This window comes from Hemicordylus capensis, chromosome 4 (assembly GCF_027244095.1).
Source record: "Hemicordylus capensis ecotype Gifberg chromosome 4, rHemCap1.1.pri, whole genome shotgun sequence".
Classification (NCBI taxonomy): Eukaryota; Metazoa; Chordata; class Lepidosauria; order Squamata; family Cordylidae; genus Hemicordylus; species Hemicordylus capensis.
Window position 1 is genome coordinate 188,698,018 of NC_069660.1, and position 22,628 is coordinate 188,720,645.

General features: G+C 44.4%; 1 protein-coding gene across 1 annotated transcript; it reads right to left on the reverse strand.

Moving 5' to 3' along the window:
- Positions 1-5,430: 5,430 nt before the first annotated feature.
- On the reverse strand, positions 5,431-21,652 carry ZNF622 (zinc finger protein 622). The gene is made up of 7 exons (XM_053249158.1): positions 21,342-21,652; positions 19,440-20,060; positions 18,497-18,754; positions 18,095-18,257; positions 16,517-16,629; positions 8,280-8,423; positions 5,431-5,769 (listed from the first exon to the last, which is right to left on the reverse strand). The coding sequence occupies exons 1-7, from the start codon at positions 21,373-21,375 to the stop codon at positions 5,642-5,644; spliced, it is 1,461 nt and encodes a 486-aa protein (XP_053105133.1). The 5' UTR covers positions 21,376-21,652; the 3' UTR covers positions 5,431-5,641.
- Between the last annotated feature and the right edge of the window lie 976 nt (positions 21,653-22,628).

Genomic DNA, 22,628 nt, shown 5'->3' on the forward strand with positions numbered 1-22,628 from the left:
TGGGTCACCACAGGCCAAAGGTCAAGGCCCCAAACTGGATTCCCCAATACCATCTTCATGAATCAATCCTGCAGAAAGGAGCAAAACCAGCACAAAACAGTGTCTCAAATCCCTCTCCTGGCAAAGAGATCCAGAAAGACACCAGGGTCAATGGTTTCAAAAGCCACTGAAAATTTCAGCAGAACTTTCAAGGATGCACTTGCTTCATCTAACTTCCAGAAAAGGTCACATCCAGCTCCAGTTCAGTCAGGGATCTGGCCAGTGTTTGTGATGGAAATGGTCTTGGTTGCACTAGGCCATCACAAACTCTGGCCAGAAGCCTGATTGAATTGGATCTGGATAATCAGTTTCATCCAGGAATTTCTGGAGCTGGGTCACTATTACTCGCTCAAGTTCATTACCCAGTAATGATATGTTAGAGATTATTTGCTAACATTGGCATATTTCCATTCTGTAAGCCACTGAATAGACCACCTTAAGTGGCACAGCGGGGAAATGCTTGACTAACAAGCAAGAAGATTGCCAGCTTGAATCCCTGCTGGTATGTTTCCCAGACTATGGGAAACACCTATATTGGGCAGCAGCGATATAGGAAGATGCTGAAAGGCATCATCTCATATTGCATGGGAGATGGCAATGGAAAACCCCTCCTGTATTCTGTAGGCACCCTGAGTTGAAATCGACTTGCCGGCACACTTTACCTTCCTTTAAGCCACTGATTATATGATTTTATTTATGGAGGGTAAAGATCTACAAGCAAGGAGAGGATAATTTCTGGAAAACAGGACATCAAATTTTAGTGTCAGGCTCTCGGATATTCTCCCATCCATTCATTGCTGCAGGGACAACATCGTTATGGCTCACCCCACCCCCCCATTCTGAATGCTGAAGAGGTGCAATACATAGACTGTACTCATTCAGAAGGTAATTGAGCATATAATGTGTTGGTATGGCAATATGAATGGTTTAATCATCTGAGCTTCCAGCTCTGACAGAGGTTTGCGAAGACATCTTGGGTTTTCAATTGTTTAAACCTTGAAATGGCTTCCTGATATATAGTACCGAGAGAGAGCGCTAATTGCTTTGCAACTAGGATGTGAAATTGGCCTAATGAAAGCGGCATCTGTTTACATTGCACAGCCTCCGAGGGAGTGGGGGTGGGCGCTTGCACACTTCCCCACAGCCATCTGCCTGGTCACTAATGGAAACAGAATACTGGCCAAGAAGAAACTCTGAACTCTTCTCATAGAAAAAACCCATTCCCCTTCCTCATGAGTTAAGAGACAGGGAGAGCTAGTTTCTCCTTTCCTTTCTGCCCTTCCATCTGTGGTGTGGCTCCTACAAAGGCTCTTTGAATGCTGTACAATCCAAGCAACGGCACCTGAGAAGTGTCAGCAGTTAACTGCCATAAATTAACATTTATGAAGGGGCCTATGACAGAGAGCTGCTCCATGCAGCAGAGCTGGGTGAGGTCTGTGTATATGCTTCAGCAGTGCTAGGTCATGTGGGTTTTCTACATGGAGTTACAAACCCCATTCAGATATTACATTGTACACATGTCCATGCTTTTTGTTTGATGACTGTCTGTAGCTGTGTTCATTTTCAAAGTGCTCCTGAGCATAGGCCTCCTCAAATGCAGTCTACAGAAAGGAAGTGACCTGCTGTACATGTAATGAATGTACATACGTACACTGTAGACAGATTGTCAATGCATTGGCACGTGAATAGGACAATCCCTAGAGCCAAGGAACCTAAACAAACAAAGAAAAAAAGACCATGTGAAACCTATGCGGAGTTCAGGTGACCAGAAAGAATAGGCTGAAAGCTATTTAAAAGGTGTCTCCTTCAGAGTGGTAAGCACCACAGTTGGGAAGAGGAAAACAAGTGAAAGGTGTGCCTGGTTCTATGGCAGGGATAATTGGCTTTTTTGGTGGTGATGGTAGAAACCTACTATGGAGTTTTGTGCAGGGGTTTTTTTTTAAGGGCTTTAAAAAAATTTAAAGTCAGTAAATGTCATCACCACCTCCAGGGTTGCATTCTGCTTATTTCAAGGGCCAGACTTTCAAAACTAGAGAATATCCTCAGTTCACAGGTTCCGAAGCCGTAGTCTGCTTGCTTTTAGGGTGGTTCCCACATTCTCCTGTGGCTTAGGCTCTACCTACGGCAAATGGGTAGGATCCAGCCTTAAGGAAGCCTTCAGAATGGCATGAGCAACTTTGAGCATATATCTCTATGTACAGCCGTTTTGCCACATGAGCCACACACCTAATGCTGTGGATGAAATGGACACGCAGAAATGTGCACAACACCGTAGTTTACATTCTACACATGGGGGGAGAGAGGTGTGTGCAAGCCCAATCCTTTCTGCTACACTAGGAGGCATGAAGAGTCGTCCTGATGAGAAAGTGTGACTCAGCTTCTTGTTTTCTGTTCAGTTCCCTGGCTGCTTCTTTTGTTCCCCAGGTAGTATCTTCCTCTTCCCTTGCAGAATAATTTAGTCTTATTGTCACAGGAGAGAAAATTTTTAAACCTACTGGGACAGACTGCCACTCTCTTGCCTTTGACTGTTCCAGAAGACTCGCCAAGGCTTCAAACCACCTCCTTTATCTTCTTTGCTCACTTATGCCGGGGCAGCACCTGAGGCTCTGAGAAGGGGGTGTTCTTGATCTATTTGGGACACAACCAGAGCAGGCAAGTCCCGGAAGGAGTGCAAGGAGTAGGGCTGGCCCAAGTGATGAGCAGGGGCAAAAGGTTACATGTCTTTCCCAACTAGGAGGCCTGGCCTCATTCACACGAGTTGCTAAATAACATGCTATCCACAAGATGCAGTAGCATGCTGGCTTCATGTCACCCATAACATCGCTTCTACAAGGTGGGGCGTGTGGGGAAGGGTATCTTTGCTATGCCAGATTTCTGCAGTTAGGAACATAGGAAGCTGCCTTTTACCGAGTCAGATCATTGGTCCATCTAGCTCAATATTGTCTACACAGACCGGCAGTGGCTTCTCCAAGGTTGCAGGCAGGAGTCTCTCTCAGTCCTATCTGGAGATACCAGGGAAGGAACTTGGAACCTTCTGCATGCAAGCATGCAGATCCTCTTCCCAGAATGGCCCCATTCTCATAGGGGAACATCAAACAGTGTTCTCATTGAAATGCAAACCAGGGTGGACCCTGCTTAGCAAATGGGAAAATTCATACTTGCTACTACAAGACAAGCTCTCTTCCCCAGTTACGACCTGGCATGCCAGAACACAGTTTCGGAGTGCAAGGGACATGGTCTCATTGCCCTGAGTTTCAGCCATATATTATTATTCCTATATTCAGATATTTAAAAGGTTACTACAAGTTCTCTTAAATGTACTCTTTATGGAATTAAGTCTTGGGTACACCCAAGAGCAGCCTCTGATCTTTCTTGTAACTTCTGCACACAACCCACCAAAATCCCTTCACCCTACTTCCTCCACCAAAATCTGAAATGGTGCTCCTTTTGATACAGCTGCCCATTTCTTGGCTGGCCACCACACCACTGCCTGTCACCAGTTAGTTTATCAGTCCTTGACTCATGCAAGCTTCTGGCACGGTTTTGTCACCGGACACTCTCTGCTTATGGACACTATGATGAAAACAGCTGAGGGGAAGAAGTTATGCATGGTGCCGTTGTGGGCTAATAAATGATGGCCTCCCCCTTAAGCAAGGGAGAAAGGACAACGATTTTCAGGATTATTCATCTATGCTGTTCTAGATCTGAGGGTCTTAGGGCAAGAGGTGGTAAAGTAAAGTGTGTCGTTGAGTCGGTGTCGACTCCTGACAACCACAGAGCCCTGTGGTTGTCTTTGGTAGAATACAGGAGGGGTTTACCATTGCCACCTCCTGTGCAGTATGAGATGATGCCTTTCAGCAGCTTCCTATATTGCTGCTGCCCGATATAGGTGTTCCTCATAGTTTGCGAAACATACCAGCAGGGATTCGAACCGGCAACCTCTGCCTTGCTAATCAAGTCATTTCCCCACTGCACCATTAGGTGGCTGTATATAAATATAAATACAAATACATACATACATTTACAAATGGAGAGAAGGGGACAGAAAAGTGTCAACAACAGATAATGCATTGCCCATTTTTAGTACTGCACTTATTTTATGGGGCTTGGGGACAGGAAGTTAGAATACTAGGTTTAAACGTGTCATTGTAACTAAGGTGCGACATAGCTCCCTAGGAAGTGAATGTGAAGATTAAACTCTCATGCTAAGGTGATGAACCAGACATTATGCTCAGAGGTCAAGCAATTTGAACTGTTATTCATTTGCATCTTCTTAAGATGCAGAGTTTGAGTGCGATAAATGTTAATTGCATGCACAGTGATGCTTCAGTAAGAAGGGTCACTTGTTACAAAGTCAAGTTGGCTATTTCTTGAGCAATATTCCTCCAAGCAAGAGGTCTTTTTTCTATTATTCAAAACCTGCAATTAAGTGAGTCGAGTCTGGGCATTTGGAATATTTACAAAGTAACCCAGATGAGTTTGCACATACCAATTAACCACCCAAAGGTCTCTGCTGTTTCCAGCATTGATCTCTTATTAACAGTTTGAATATATGCTCTGCTGTGCAGCATTAAGAGAACACGAAATTCAGTACAAGACTAGAAGCAACGGCACCAGGAAGCAGCATTACCTTTGAGTAATTGACCTCAGAGCATTAGTGAAAGTATGTGCTGACAAATGAGATTTCTAAGGTGGTGGGGAGATGTTTATAAAGCCAGTGGGGCACAGCTAAACAGCTCAATCTCTCGTTTCACACTGGCCTGAATCACACAATCATTTGAAGCCACATTTAAAGTCAGTAACCGACATTAGCGTGATTGTGTGAACCCACGGCAAGGCTCAGCTTCATCTAGGCACACAGACTGACATTGATAATCTTAGCATGGGTTAGGGTTAATCTGATGAAGAGTTATGTACATAGAGCAGCAGTCTCTTTAACTTAAATGTAGATATAGAATTGTAGAGGAAATCACAAGATTAGTTTTAGCATTCTATAGTTCAGTTAGAGAAACAACACCCCCCACCCCCCACAAAGAAAAGCTGGGGTAGCATTACAGCTAAGGATGGGACTAGAAAGCTCCATTCAATGCTTCTCTCAGCCAAAAAGCTCACTAGGTGGTTTTAAGAAAGCTCCTCTCCCTGCAGCATCGCACCCCCCAACCCAGCCCCACCTTCCTATCTGGAGATAATATTGACCGACTGACCTACCAAGAACATTAAAAGGGTTGCTGAGATAAAGTATGTGAAGCACTTTGAACACTTCAAAGCACCTTATACAATGTGATGTTACCGTGATCTTAAGGCGCCAAACAAGATTTACAGCTCAGTCAAACCCGGCTGCATAGGAGACATATTTGGAACTTCGGACTGTGACTAATCAGCAACACACAGTTTTTATGCATAGGCTTTATTGATCTAAAGTCTGACAGGCAAAATCACATGAGGCTAGAAAGCCTTCTTGGAAAACAACAGCATACAAGAGACCACTTCCCAGGCACTGGCCTCCATTTCAATGCAGTAATACTCAACTCTGGGATCCTCCATTCTACCAGCCAACGGCCCGAGGCAAGTTCAGGTTCTCCACACATGTCCTTGGGCACTCTCAGAACCGGACTTGCATGCGGAAGTGCATCTGCTTTGTAGCGTTGTTCTGCATGCCGGTCTTCAGCATCCATTTCGCTTTCATCCTCTGAAGGTACTGCATGTCACGCTCACGAGCCAGTGCTGCTCCTGCAAGTGGCAGAGAAAGAGCCCATTTTCAACATCAAGAAGTGGCAGGGAGGACTTTAATGATGACCAAAACTGCCTGATCCTGCCATGATCTCTGCATGGGTACGGGGGGTTTCCTACCTAAGATGGTGTTACTGAATTAGTTGATGTGTTAGTAAAGCACACAAAAGTTTGGCAATTATCTTGCACCAATGGCCCATCATTTTTTTTTTTAAAGAATTTTTGCTTTTATTAGTAATAGAAAAAGAACAGGTTACATCTCTGAGACTGACATGATCATACATGAATAAGAGCAATGACTTATCCACAGCTTAGAAGACAAGAAGAAAAAGGACACAGTAATTATATTTAAGTACACATAAATGAGTAAAAGTAATCTGTAAGAAAAAGAGAGTAGATCTGAAAAAAACTATCTAATCATCAGAGAGAAAATAAAATTTAAACCTCTCACAGAACACTCCCCCTGGACTTAATCAAACGATTCAGAACAAGATCAATCAATGACAAAGACAGTGAAAGTGAAAAAACCAGTTCTGCCATAACAGAAAAAGTGTATGTGTGATAAACACAAAGCCACATATCCACCAATATTCTATAATCAAAATTCCATCTTGTCCCATACAGGTGTATAAAACGCCATAATAAAGTAAATGACAGAAATCAGTTAAACCTTCAATAGTCCTCCTCTTCATCTAACAAACACACACACACACACACACACACACACACACACACACACACACACACACACTGGAGAGATAAGTGGAAAGATATTCTTTCATGAAGAGACGGACTAACTTCAGCCGACTCTGATCTCTGTAACCCACAAGTGGGAGAATAAGCTATCAAGCTATCAAGCTATGACACTAGGATCTTTCCCCGTACATATATATAGTCCTTCTCAATTTCCTTCGAGTTGTTTGCATCACAAGTAGTTCATTCAACAGTTACTATTATAAAGTTTTCATAATGAACAATAAAAGCACATAGGGGGAAAGTAAAATAAAATAAAAATAATAAAGAAAGAGATGGGAATGATAAAGATACATGTTTCTGAAGAATTGAAACTAGATTTCAATTAGAAACTAGAGCCAGCTTCAATTAATTGTTCAAAAATGCTCAAACGAAGACTTAAGAATACCAAAAAAACAAACACTGAACTTTCCAAATAGAATATCTTGATATGTAATCCTTTTAAAACTATAATGTCATATAATGGAATATAGCCAATAATCTTATTCCTTAAATTTAAAAATATTATCAATCACTGTTACTGAGTTAGTTAATGTGTTAGTAAAGCACACAAAAGTTTGGCAATCATCTTGCACCAATGGCCCATCATTCTTGTACAGTAAAGTAAAGTGTGCCGTCAAGCCGATTTCTACTCTGGTGCCCGCAGAGCCCTGTGATTTTCTTCGGTAGAATACAAGAGGGGTTTACCACTGCCTCCTCCTGAGCAGTATGAGATGATGCCTTTCAGCATCTTCCTATATCACTGCTGCCTGATATAGTACCAGCAGGAATTCGAACCGGCAACCTTCTACTTGTTAGTCAAGCATTTCCCCACAGCACCACTTAAGGTGGCGTCATCATTCTTGTGCTGCAGACATAAGAACTGCCTTGTTGGAGGAGACCGTTCATTTACAGTGCAACACTGCACAGAAATCTCACTGTGTTCAGTGGGGCCTTGCTTCTCTAATCAGCGTGTTTAGGACCTCCGTATTAGCCAAATATTGTGTTCCCAATATTAGCAGTCACTCAAGAGACCTCTAGAAATTATCAAACAACAAATAGATATTGAGCTATTTAAATACTCCAATAGAGCAGAGCAAAAAATACAGAATGCCTCATCAACTTTGTTGACCTGTCAGCACTAGATAGCTTGCCAAAGCATTCAAAAGACAAATATTAAATCAAGAAACATCAGTTATCTGGAAAAGGTGATACTAGCCAGCTTGGAATGAGAGACAAGTGAGTCTGCTGGAACCAGGCAGTTACTATTAAGAATGTGCACAAAGCGTTTCGGCGCCTTTATTTTGAGGCACTGAAACGCTTCGAGCTTCCCCTGCCGAATCGTTTCAGCGGAGGCAAGCGGGTGCTTTACAAGGAGGAAGGCAGGTCTTACCTGCCCCTCCGTGGCCGTCATCCCAAGCGGTCAGTATGGTGTTGCCAACCACTCAAGATGGTGTCCGCACATGCTCAGCCACCATTTCTGCATCGACATCGCCCGTGGGCTGCTGGGAGGAACCCTGCACCCACTTATGGGACGTTTAATCCCAACAGCACTGCGCTGGGCTGGCGGAGGGGCAGGTAAGACCAGCTTCCGCCTTTTAAAGCACTCGCTCGACCCCTCCCTACCCAAATGTGTGCACAAAATGCTTCGTGCACATCTCTAGTTACTATATTTGGTTACTTCCATGGGGCTGCTGCAATTAATGGCTCAAAAGAGAGACCTTTCTAATACACTGGCTACTAACAAAGTAGAGGCAACATATTCATTGTCTGCCTACCTGTGCTGCTCGTCCAGCCGAGGGCTTTATACTGCTGCAACACCCGACCCACCGCCTGTTTGTTTCTCGCAACAGCCACAGTATGTGTGGAACCAAACCGCTGCTTGTAGTATCTCATCAAGGAACGGTGGCCAATCCTGGCACCTTTGCAAGAAACAATGTAAGATGTTAACACACAACAGAAGCAGTTGAATAAAAGGCTTTTCTTGCTTTCTCTGAGACAGACTGGGACACAGTAGCTGGGAGATCACTGGATACACTGATCCCCAGACTCTCCCAAGAGCCTGGTAGGCAAGAATCAGTTATGGCAAGAAGAGATGCAAATTCACTGTACAGTAAAAGAATAGCAAAGCAATAGGATATAATAAGAGGACATGTAACAACAACTAGAAAGAAAGGAAGTCCTTAAAGGTGAAAAACTGAGGAAGATTTGCTCCCAGAGATTTTGCTATCAAAGAGCATCCAAAAAGCTAACATGGTCTTGAGAGCACGGCCATAATTCTATTCTAAGCCACTGTCATTGCACCCAACATGCCTTCCAAACAAAGGAGGAATTACATCTGCAGATCTCTTTACAATGTTTTACAATGTTGTTGTAAGCCACCTTGTGTGTTCTCAAAAGGGCAGGATAGAAATATGTAAATAAATAATTAAACTGTATACGTCATAGATTATCCCGCAAGTAAGTGGAAAGAAGGGATAAACATCTTCTAAATAAATACATCTCACTGAGAACTGGATCCCCATGTCAAGTCCTCCTCCCTGCAATGTGGAGAAGTGTTTACCCATATTCCGATGTCACTGGGTTGTGTGTTTCCCCACCAGCCAATGATGAGCAGCAAGCACAGGTACTTGTTTTGGGGTGAATGACTGTACATGCATTCACTTCAAAAATGAATCTAGGTACAGACAGGAAGTGTAATGCTGTACTAACATGGGACCTTATGCGTGAACAACTGTACATGGTGTATAGAGCTGAATGTACATACACCACTGTTCACAGGTTGTACATGCTTTGAACATAATGTGTCAATATGGCTTCAGTTATTACAGTATTAGAAAAAGAGTATAGGTTATTATTCCATTCCACACAGGGACCTATTTCTTATGGGAACCTCATGCCATTATGGCTCAATAATTCCTCAGAACTTCCCTAATCTCAATATTTCACACACATGAAAAAACCCTATATGCAACAACAAATATTTATATACTGCTTTTCAGCAAAAGTTTCCAAAGCAGTTTCCAGAGTGGTTACACAGTCTGTTCTTTGTTGCAATTCCCTCTATGTTTTAATTTATGCAATATAAAAAAAGGTCTGGAGAGAAGTATCATAGAGAAATAATAAATAAATAAAATGGATCCCTGTCCCCAAAAGGCTCACAATCTAGAAAGAAACATAAGAAACATAAGTCACTGGAAGTACTGTGCTGGGGGTGGACAGGGCCAGTTACTCTCCCCCTGCTAAATAAAGAGAATCACCATATTAAAAGGTGCCTCTTTGCCCAGTTACCAATTGTGTCAAATACTGATATGACACAGGAGGCTAAAAATATCAAATGGGGGAAGTGGCTGATTAAATACAATATTAAATCATCACTCCAGCTACTGCAGGGAAGGAAAGTCCAAGGCCAGATATCAATCTTCTCTTAATATTTATTTCTGTGTCGCTTTCTGGCCCTCAGCCGCCCCCACCCCCCCGCAATGGCTTCTAGCATGAAAAGAATATGGCATAATTAAAACTAAAACAACTCTAACAGCAGCAAAATGGCAGGGGTAGAATTCCAGAAGCAAGCAAAACGACAACAGCAGACGTTTAAGGCCCAACAGAAGATAATGGTCTTTAAAATTGCTGGCATGTGAGAAGGGAAGGGGACAGGAAAGCTTCTTGAGGAAGACCGTTCCAGATCTTAGGTGCCGCTGCAAACAGGTTTCTGTCCCACGTAACTACCAACTTAAACTCAGACAATGGTGGAGAGAAGAGCCACCTCAGAGGATTTCAGTGGTAGGTAGTTATGTGAAAGGAACAAGACCTCCAGACACTGTGCGTGTGCGTGTGTGCCCATTTCATCAGGATGTACTTTTTTGCCCTCTTAGCTTTGTCTAAAATACTAACAGCAAAATGAAGAGCTGACTATCTTCATAAATACAAAGAGGTCATTCATACCATCAAAAACTGTGTCTACCCAGGTTTGGGAGTTATGTGTGCTCCCAATTTTCGGCTGCGTGGAAACAAGGTAAAAGGAAAACCTGGGTAGCTTTTCCTATCTTGCTTCCACAAAACCAAAAATTGGGAGCACGCACAGCTCCCCAAACCACGCAGAAGGCAGTTTTTGATTGTGTGAATGACTTCACAGTGTTATGCATTGCAAATATAGTACTGTATGGCTAAAAAGATAGCCTTCAAGGGCCACACCTAGTCAAAACAGTCTTCTGCTTGGCACAGCAAAACTATTCCGGTTTAAGACATATAGCTTAGAGAGCTTTTGTAGCCTAGTATCATCAGGTATCACTAGGTAACCCAAGATGATCAGGGATAATATTTGGGTGGGTGTGGGACTAAGTAGCTGATTTACGACATGGTCCATCCAAGGCCAAAACAAATAAACTAGTTGGGAAATAATGGGAGGTTCTTGGCTTGTCTCTATTTAATATCAGAATAAGTGGTCAGATAACATTAGAGTGTCTTATAGCAAGCTGGATGTGTTTACTGCAAGCACACTGTGACCCAAGTCTGACACCCTAGTTTAGTAAGCCAGCTTGCTGCATTCCATGCCCATCTGAATGTGGTGTTGATTCAGGACAGCAACCTGAATAAATATTTACATTGGAAACAACCACAAGTATCCCCATACAAGTAAACAGGTTGTTTGGTTACTAGCTACTTTGAATTCCGAAGCACTTCAGCCCCCTCTAGTGGCTTCTACCTTGTACCAACATTTAAGTATTTGTGCAAAGTTCCTACTGCTGGTCATCTTACCTACCTTATACATCTCTCTCTGTTCCAAAATATTGCACCAACTATGCTGGAGATTACCTGCACAAAAATGCACGCACTCTCCCTTTGTCATAAAAGTTATAAGACACAGATTCCAAAGTTGCTTTTTAAAATAAATGTACTCGGTAAGAAAATACTGAAATTATACTGTAATGAAGTCTGCAAGAAATAAAGGCTCAAGATCACAGCCTTGTATTTAATTTTATTTGTAGCCCACTTTTATCAAGGGGCTTGGGACAAACAACACTACTGAGTGTTTAAAGAATGTTTAGGAAAAAGATGATTATCTATTAATTTACTCCCAGTTCTTCTCTCCAGTGAGCTTTCAGAGCCTCACACAAAGTTCCTGGTTGGCCTCCCATCCAGACCGCTCACATGACTGGGCCTGCTTACTTCAGCCGAAGAACTGCACACTTTGCCTTCAGACCATTCTTTCAGAGAAGTTAAGTGGGAGTGCTAATCTGCCCCTTTTGGACTCCTAGAGACTCCTGCTCACTGCTGAAGTACTGTTGTGTGTCAGCCAGGATGGAACTGACACACAACAGTTTTTGCTTTGTGGAAGAGGCCTGGCTCTGGTTGCAACCCAATTGCAGAACTCTGACAGCATGGTCAGAGATCCTACAAACTGCTGAACGCAGCATGTTTGGGGGAAGGAGGAATCAACAGCTGGCTTGAAATTGAGAGATGCTGGCCTAAAAGTCCCATAATCCCTGGCTATTGGCCACTGTGGCTGGGGATTATGGGGATTGTAGTCCAAAAACAGTGGGGGGGGGCACGGCGCTAAGTTGAACAGACCTGATTTAGAGCTTTCTACTTAAGACAAGTACAGGAGGGATCTGGAATTTTAGGATTAGAAGTCTGGGCTACAAGTATTTCATCATTTTGGTATTAGCCGCTGATACGTTGCTAAGAATACATCAAGAAAAACCATGTGTCTCTCCTGCCACTATTCTGGTACTTCATGTGTGTGCTTCATTTACCAGATTTCCATGTGTGTTTGCAGTATTCACCAGTTGTGAATATTATTTTGTCTTCTATGGTTATATTTAAACCATTATGCCTTAATAAACTGCTTTCTATTAATTTGCCAGTGCTTATTTTAGTCAGTGTGTGTCACTGATTTGCTGTTCACTCACTGGATAATGAAGGATCCAGATTTACAGGGAGAGAGGTGACTTCTAGTGATGTGCACGGTCCGGAGAAGTCCGGACCGGCACCGAAGGGGGGCCTTGTTTTTAGGGCGGGGAGGGCTTGCTTAGCCCTCCCGCCTCCTTGCCCCCGCCAGTGCCCGTATTTTCTAGTATAGGGGCGCTGGAAACCAGCCGCCCCCCCCGCCGCCGCCGCGGCGAAAGAACTCCCAATGCCAGCCCTCCCTCCCTCCCAGCTAGCTGCCCGCCCGCCCGCCCGCTCACCGCATAGGAAACGAGAGGAGCTCCGGCACAGAGCTCCTCTCGTTTGGAAGGCCTCCAGCATAATGGTGTTTTGCGCGCTCCGCAAAACACGCCGTTCGCCGGAGGCCCGGTCTACCCGCCGGGAAAGGGCCGGGTAGACCGGGCCTCCAATTGCTGGGTAGACCGGGCCTCCGGCGATCGGAGGCCCGGTCTACCCGGCCCTTTCCTGGCAGGTAGACCGGGCCTCCGGCGAACGGCGTGTTTTGCGGTGTGCGCATGCGCGCGCGCGCGCAAAACACCATTATGCCGGAGGCCTTCCAAACGAGAGGAGCTCTGTGCCGGAGCTCCTCTCGTTTCCTATGCGGTGAGCGGGTGAGCGAGCGGGCGGGCGGGTGGGCAGCTAGCTGGGAGGGAGGGAGGGCTGGCATTGGGAGTTCTTTCGCGGCGGCGGCGGCGGGGGGGGCGGCTGGTTTCCAGCGCCCCTATACTAGAAAATACGGGCGCTGGCGGGGGCAAGGAGGCGGGAGGGCTAAGCAAGCCCTCCTGCCCTTAAAGGCATACCCCCCCACCCGGACCCGAACCAGGCAGGGCCGGACCGGTCTGGCAGTTCGGCCATTCTTTGGAATGGCCGCCGGACCGGTTTGGGCACACTGCTAGCGACTTCTCCCTACCCACACATACAGGTTCTCCATTTTTCAGATTGTACAATGTTAAAGACAACCAAAAAAATGACCTATGAGGAGGAAATGTTTCAAGAAGTGGGTGGGTAAGTGGAAAATTTGGAAGGCAAACTAACTCCAAAATCACATATATTTAGAGGGATTTATAGTAATAATTCTCCTGAATTTGTTTGGTATTTGCCACTGCAAGTCATATTCTGAAATCTAAAGGGGTAGTAATCAGAGGTCTTCCTACTTCCCCCTACAAGCAACTGTTACCAACTATTAGCTGCACTTAAAAGTAACCGAAGCAGCAACTTATTACACTTGCCCATATCTACCCGACATTCAGAAGATTACTCTGAATTTAAGACAACCCCCTTAAAAATACAGGTTATCTCTGTATTTACCTGAAAGAAAGAAGACTCTGAATTTAAGACAACCTCCCAATTTCTAACATCAAAGAACTTGAAGAAAAAAAACCTCTAGTCTTGGATTCAGGTAAATATGGTAGCAATCCCACCTTTCTTCCAAGATGGGCCTAAAGGCGGCATCCATGCGGTTCTCAGATTATCTCCCATCCAGGCACTGACCTGCTAAGCTTCAGCATGATTGCCGCACTGTGTGCCTTTAGACCAGTGGATAAATTGGGGCTGGGGATGCTGGGCATTGTAGTTCAGCAACATCTGGAGGAACCCTGGTAGGGAACCACTGCTTTAGACTTTGCCCCAGGAAATCGCACTTTAAGGCTGTGTATGTCAAGCAGAAGTCAACTTAAGTGGCGCAGTGGGGAATGCTTGACTAACAAGCTGAAGGTTGCAGGTTCAAATCCCTGCTGGTACTATATTGGGCAGCAGCGATATAGGAAGATGCTGAAAGGCATCATCTCATACCACATGGGAGGAGGCAATGGTAAACCCCTCCTGTATTCTACCAAAGAAATCCCCCACAGGGCTCTGTGGGCGCCAGGTGTTGAAATTGACTTGACGGCACACTTTACCTATGTTAAGCAGGCCCCACTGAAATCCACAAGCCTAACTCCTGAGCATACACGATTCTGATCAGGCTGAAAGGGCCTTATAACACATGGGCAGCCAGGATTGATTCGATTTAAATAAAATCGATTTAAGTCATGATTTAAATTGCTTCTCAGGAGGGCTAGATTTTAATAATTTAAATTACTAGTCAGGAAGATTCTATTTAATCATTTTCTATAAAAGTATAGTTATCGTCGAATATAACCATAATACATGTTTAGAGATAGATGTATGTTTCATTTTTAGAAGGTAAGTACACACTTCACATAATCCTGTTTCATTCAGGCAACCAGGCCTTGCATTTCGTTGTTGTACTGTTTGCATTTCACATGCATGCCTTTCTTACCCACACGTACAGAAACTTCATTAAACTATTACCAAATGGGGTCTTTCTTACGGCCTGCTGCCACGATAGGTGTTTCACTTTCTATTCCCCTCCCCTCTCCATCCTGTGCATCCATATCCAGACTCCTCCTCGCTCAGATCTACTCCATCCCCCACCAATCTTCTATTCATTCAGTGACCTTCTTTGCAGAGCAAGGGCTTGACTCTGTGTGTGCGCACACGCGCTGCATGTACACCAACTGCAGAATAGATCCCCACATATTGCTGTTAACCGGTTCATAGAATATAATCAGAAGCTATGATTAATACTCATGATGATATCTTTGACCTAGGTTCCTTAGGATTTTTTTTTTTAAACCTGACTTAAATTTTAAAAATCAGATTTTAATTTTTTTTAAACGTTATCAATTTTTATCAGCCCTGTGGGCAGCTAGGTAACAATGTGCCATACAACTATTTTTTAAAGAAACACACTCCTCTCAGGGAGGGAAAAGATATGTGGGCTCTTGTTGCCAACTTGTTTTGCTCTAAGTTTCCCACTTTGAGGGGGAAATAGAGGGGGGGGGGAGAGAAGAGAGTTATGGGATCCAAAACACCCTGCCCTTATAAAGCCCCTGTTAGGTAGTCCCACTGCCACAGCGTCTCTTCCTTCCACATACCCTCCCCCAAGCTTCTGCACTGGCAGCTGATGGGCCAGGCAACATCCTTTAGTGGGCCAGATTTGGCCCAGGAGCCACCAGTTGCTGAGCCCCGCATTAAGGCTTGGCCATGTAGCAGCTTCTTGTCTCCTTCATTCACAGCATTAGTACAAAAGCATAAGTGTTCTAGAAGAAGGCAGGACTGTCTGGAGTTCACCATGGTCATTTATGCTCTAGTCACTTCCAGACTTGATAACTGCAATGCATTTCACACGGGGCTGTCCTTCCAAAGCATCTGGAGAGTCTAATGCATAGAGAATGCAGCTGTCAGGTTGTTGGATGGAACTGGCCGTTGGGAGCATATTACTCAATTTATCTGATCTACAAGGTATTGGTCTTTGAAAGCCCTAAATGGCTTGGGGGCAAGGACCTCCTTCTCCTGAACAGGCCACCTTGGGTGTTCTGTTCACCATCAGAGACCCTGACCTGGGAGCTGCCACCCAATGAGGTTTGATGGATGTCCACAAGGAACAGGGCTTTTCCAGCAGTGACATCAACTTTGTTCAATGCCCTTCCCAGAGAAACTACCAGGCCCCAACATGGTGTGCCTTTGTGTGCCAGCCAAGCTAAAATCTGGCTTTTCCAGGTGGCCTTCAGGCCAAACTGATGCATTGCTTAGATGTACCAACTCCCATTCTGCTGATTATAGGCAAATTAACTGCATCAAGTGTTTTCTGGCGGGTGGGCGGGGTTCTTGATATGGCTGTTGCAGCGATTGCTATTTAGTTTTGTTGCTTTATTATTTTAATGCTTATGTGTCAGCGGCCTTGATTTTGTCTCTCGACAGCGGTAAGGTGGAATAGAAGTTTGTAAAATAAAAATAATAAAGTTGACCATGCCGTGTGATGTAGAAGCCAGTTACGTGGCCTCCCCAGCCTGCACTTGCCCCACTATCTCCCCCACGACACACATACACTGTGGTCAGGCAGCCAGCCAGCCAGCCGGCGTGGGCTACAGGTTCCAGGGGTCTGGTCCTTCAATGAGATAACATGATACAAATACATGGGGAGCATAAGTGGGTCAGAATGATTTGGAGAGGAAGACACACCAACCTTTCCGGCCTGGCAAGCTTAGCACTCAGGAGGATCCTGATGCATTTATATAATTACCTGAAGGCAACACCAACTCCATAGACTCATCGTCATACTCTATGTTCTTTTCTGGAGGCGCTTCCTCAGACATCTCCACATCCTCCCCTTCCCGATGGTCAGGATAACTGCTCCTATGAACCAGGCAAAGCAAGAGCTCACATCAGGAAAATGGAGAAACCTCTGCTGCTTCCCCTTTACAGCTTAATCGCATTCTGCCGGCAGACCCGCCTGCGAGAATCTTTCACTTCCATTTTGAGAGTGATCTACAAACTGCTACAGCTTGTTTACAGTAAGTTGGCCTAAGGAAATAAACAAGCCACCGGCGTGTTGTGGAATATCCTTCAGTGGGACCTAATCCTGGAGTTAATCAACACAGAGGAAATCTTCACATTCAGAATTGTCAAGTGATACAGCCCTCCTGGGACTGGACCTTTTCAGCTGAAGGACTGCATCTTTGAGTGCTCCCCTTTTTAAACCAAAACCCGGCAACTCCTGTTCTTAGAAAACTAGAACATCAGGGAGAAGAATTCAATATAAGCGTTTGGCTAGAGCTTTTCTCCCATGTGTAGTAGTTTTTGTACAAGCAGCACAGTGAGCTCATGTGTGTTTGACAAAAGGTGCATTCAAACATGCAATTCCCCCACTTTAATTCTGAAACGGTACAGTGCCAGCAGGACTGGGCTACTTGATTTGTCTAGTCTGCCTTAAAAGATCACATTGCATCTATATTGCAGGGCAACAGAAAAAGATCTAGCAGAATAGTCTTCAAAGCAAAAGGTTGTTGTCTGGTGGTAATATTAGTACCTATGTGCTAGTGACAAGGTAGAGATGGTGGATTACAGGTCAGGGAAGGGGTTTCAGACAACTGGGAACAGCAGTAGTCCAGTTATTATTCTCTAGATATCAACAGGTTATTTTTAAGATTACCTTCCTATTTCTGAGCTTAGATGGCAATTGTAGATTTGTGGTTTCTCCCCCACCCGTGTCAATGGCATTAAAAAAACTGCAAGAATTTCAGGGCCCACAATTCAAGGTATCAAAGGACCAGCCACAGCACATTCACATTTAACAAGACCATTTCTTAGAACATTCTTGAATGAAAAATTATGTTTAGCTGACCCTTTAAACAAACAACGGATGGAGGTCAGCACCTGATACTTGCATTGGATTAGATGAAGGCAGAACGTCACCCCTAGGTGGTGGAACACACTCACCATGGAGATAAGAGGATTGTCTTCATTGGAGGCCTTCAGGGGAGCTCTAAAGACCCATCTTTTTAGCCTGGCTTTTAATGGTATTTAGTTTTAATGCCATCTAGTTTTAACTGTAATTGTAATTTGCTTTGAGCAGCTAGTCTGGAAAGTGCCCAGGTGCAATGTGGTGATTTTCCACGCCATAATTATGCCAGTTAAGGGAGCAGTGATACTGGCACTGCAAGAAGCTATGTAATCTTCACCATCAACATGGCACACCTTATGAGCCCCAGCCACACAAAAACTCCCATGTCACAAAGGTCGCATTGTAATTAGGCCGAGACTGAACAACTTCATTCACCATTTCCAATCTGCACCACAGTCAGTGGCCAGCATTTCCCACCTGAAATCATAGAAGTCTGCAAACTCCAGAGCAACGTCTCCCTCTGTGAAGAGCTTGCAGTGGCTTTTGTCATTCATATGTGCTTGCACAGCTTCTGTTGTGTAAAAGGATTTCCCCTTCTCATTACACCACAGGCAGATTTTCCCAACCCCAACCTTCTCTCCTGTAAATCGTGGGGGGCAGGGGAGGAAGAAAGAGAGAGAGTGTGTCACTGTACTTAGATTTTATATCTAATTCAACATCTCCAATGGTTTTATAGCACTGCACATTCCAAGCTCAACCTTCATTTGAGAAACGGCCATCTATTTTCAAATTGATAAATATATGCTTCATGTTGCAATTGTTAAATTACTATGTGGAAGAAAAGAAAAACCAGACAAAAGTGAGATCTCACAGACTTACCCAAGTATGTAATCAGCCCTCTGAGATCCACAAGATATTCTATATCTGGAATAAAGAAACTGTGAGCCTTTGTCATGTGGGCGATGTTCTTCATGAGAGAACTCGAATGGTGGGAACAGAATAAGCAGTTTGTTACTGGGATCGCATCAGTGCCGAGGTGGTCTTGCCCAGAAGCTCCTTCTTCTGCTTCATCTGGGATTCCTTCCATCTGTCCTTCTTCAGACTCTAAATCTTCATCCGAGTCTATATCCTCCCAACCTTTCAAATCAAATCAAATCAAAGGTCCAAAACTGGTCTTTCAATGCCCACAAAAAGACAGGCAAACAGTTCAGTGCAACTAACACTCTAGTCATCTTCACATCAAACAGAGAGTGCTTAAGCTGTTGGAATAAAGATACTGGTGAAACTATTAATTGGTTTTCTGAAACTAGGTGCCTTTGCAAGAGCAAATGAGGAACACCTCTTTAAGATGCTGCTTTACATCTGCAATTTTTAAAAGAACTTGTATGAAACAGTAACAAGGTGCTTACATTCCACAGCCTGATTAATCGAAGCCTTTTTTAAACACACATACACACACACGAAAGGTTTTAAAAATGGATTAATCTAACCACTTCATTGAGTCAATGTTGTTGCCCCTTATAGGCTGGCCCTCCCCAGGATGGAGGATAGGCTGGCCCTACAGGATGCCTTGTAGATCCTTCTAACCGGGATCCCCAGATGTTGTTGACTACAACTCCCAGAATTCCCAGCTGCAATGACTTTTGCTTGGGGATTCTGGGAGTTGTAGTCAACAACATCTGGGAATCCCTGTTAAGAGGGAACACTGTCCCCAATTCCACGTGGCTGTTGCATAAAGGCCTCTTCTGCCCTGGATCTTTCTGCTAAACCACCTGCACTCCCCACAGCTGTGTTGCTAGAGCAAAGTGTCCCATCTCATTACCTTCCTCCATACCATCCTCCTCTTCCTCCTCATCCTCAGACTGCTGCTTTGCAAGCTTCTTGGCCTGCTGCTCAAACCACTGTAATCGAGGTGGCTTTTCCCCACGTTCCCTACTCCGCAACGAGGTGCTGCTTTCTGCAGCAACTTGGGAGCCAGCAGTGCCACTGGGAAACAAGGACACCTTCTTGGGAGAGGACGACGGCTGGGCTCGGATGGCTTGCTGGATAGCTGCATTCATGGCATCCTTGTCCACGCTGTCTTCAACAATCCCTTTCTCCAAGTTCTTCTCATTCAAGAGCTCCACCTTCTTGCTGACTGCTTGGACAGCTCTCTTTTCAAGCTCCAAGTGCTTCTTGGACTTCAGGTGGTTCTCATATGCATTGAAGTTGGAAAATCTCTTGCTGCATGCTGTGCAGTACGTGGCAGTGACCTTCTCCTGCTCCTCCAGGCCCGCCCTCTGAGCCAGAACCCTCTCCTGGAAGTTCTCAGCAGTCACAGGAGGCATGTCAGCAACTTTCCGCTTCAGGTTGTATCTGTGCCAGTCCGTCTTGTAGTGAGCACGCTGAACGTCAGCATCTTTGAATGCCACCCGGCAAGTGATGCAGGTATAGGATGCCATGGCTGGAAAGGAAGGAGAGAAAATAAGCAAAGGAGAAGAGCAATGAAGAAGCAAGACATTCAGTATTACTGTGAGCATACAGAGCTTCCTTATACTGTCAGACCATTGGTCCAGCAAGCCCAATACTGCTTACACTGACCAGCAGTGACTCTCTGGGATCTTGGCATAGAGATCTTTTCCAATACTACTGCTTCCTGCATACAAAGCAAATATCCCACCACTGACCTATGGTCCTTCCCATGGACATGTACTTTCTAAGGATACCTTGTCTACCTTGTTTATGAAATATACTCTTATGTTTGGATTTAAGGAAAATAGGAAGGGCATTTTAAAAAAGGTCTACACACACACACACCCATGCTGAATGGAACAGTATTTCCTAAAATACGGAGCTATGCTTGTACTTGATTCTGCACTACTAACCTATTCTGATTGGCAGTGACTGCCAAAGATCTTGGCACAGAGATCTTCTCCAGGCCTGCTAACAGGCACCCCTTGACTGGAGATCCCAGGGATTAAATGGGAGACCTTATGTTTGCAAAGTATGTGCTCTACCAAGCTATCGTCCCAACTGCCATAAACATGCTGATTTAAACAACAGAAAACAACAAAATGCAAATTTCAAAAACAGTGTTAATATAGATTCTTCTATCTGGTGGATTCCTGTAGTTCTGTTTACTTCTAAAGACATCCAAAGGAAAAAGGTATATGGCACCTCTAGGTCCTACTGATCTCAACAGGAAAGACCAGGTTTGACTGTCTACCCAAGGCTACAAAAAACAAACAAAAAACAGGGGTGGGTGGCTGAGTGGAAGGTTCTCAAGCCACAGCATACGACTGAAAGGCAACAAATACCATGGACCTCACAGGAAAGTGCCCACATTTCTCCCATCAATGCTGAACACTGAACAGGAGGCAACATAAAAAGATAATGAGGTGCAACAGAAAATGACGTGCTATAAATATACAGGCTCTGACCAGACTAAATAAAATAGGACTGAGGTACATGCTGGCATAATAAACCCAGGTGAGTAATCCGCCCTAACAATAAGTCGAAGAGAAATACTGGGAGAAGATGGTCAGAGCCAAATATTACTATATATCTCCAACTTGTCAGGTTTCTAATCAATACCCGTTAATCATTTTCGTAACCTCCGGGGTCAGCAGAGCAAAGAGGCCAGGAATTGTGCTCCTAGTTCCCCTAACTCCGCCCCCCGCCCCCGAGCAACATACAATAAGATTCCCGAGTCTAGTAAATTACAAGAGACATCGCATTAAGCTACCTGATGCCGTAGGGGAGGGTGAATCGCTACTCATAGCCAGCACTGCGAGAGGCCGGCCCGTACAGGAAGGAAGGAAGGAAGACTCCGAGCGTAGCCCCTGGAGAGAATTCCGCTCAAGATCGTTGCTTACAGCACGCGACAGAACAGAACGTTGCGGGAAACGGACACAGAATGCTGGGAAAGCGAGGCTTTCACAGTAATAGCGCCAAGGACACCACGAACTACCAGCCCAGAGCTTTTCTGCTCCTTCCTTAGTTCGACGCTCAGTCACGCTACACACGCCGAAGCTCCGCGTTTCACTTCCGGAAAGGAGAAGCCGATGGAAGAGGCCCTAGACTTAAAAAAAAAAAAAAAAAAAGCAGACTCACACAAAGCTGTAAACTTCCGGGTCGACTTTGGACGCTTTTCTCTTCCCCAGCTTATGGAGTAGGGGTCCATAGCTGCCTGGATGTTAGTGTAAATATGATTTTGGAGCACCAGAAGGTCTTCCCAAACAAAATATGGTTTTGTAAAGATAAATATTTAAAAAACGAAAGAGGCCGGAATTTATGCTGACTCAGGGTTTCATTCATGTGAAAAAATGTGTTTTCCCCCCTTTCTTTTAGCACTTGTTTCTACCCCTACTTGCATGTACCTCTAGTACGGGAAGATGACATTAGATCAGCACTCTGGTCATTACCAAGCCCGAAGGCTACAGGAATCGGTGGAATAGCTACAGAAATATGGCAAGCAATAGAAGAATCAGTCAAGGCTCTAACCAAACTATGCCAGCAAATTTTGAGAACAGCACGGTGGCCAACAGATTGGAAGAAGTCAGTCTACATACCTATACCAAAGAAAGGAGGCTTAACAGATTGCGCAAACCATTGCACAATATCCTTAATTTCACATGCTAGCAAATAATGTTCAGGATCATCCAAAGTAGATTAGAGCCCTACGTGGAAAGGGAAATGCCAGATGTTCAAGATGGTTTCAGAAAATGCCGAGGAACAAGAGACATCATTGCTGATGCACGCTGGATAATTGAGAAAGCCAAAGAATACCAGAAAGAAGTCAATATGTGCTTTATTGACTACAGAAAAGCCTTTGATTGTGTTGACCATATCAAGTTGTGGAATATCGTTAGGAAAATGGGTGACCCAGAACATCTCATTGTTCTCTTGAGAAACCTGTACACAGGAGAGGAAGCCACAGTCCAGACAGAACATGGTGAAACAGACTGGTTCCCAATCAGCAAAGGAGTAAGACAAGGCTGTATACTTTCTCCATATTTATTCAATGTATGTG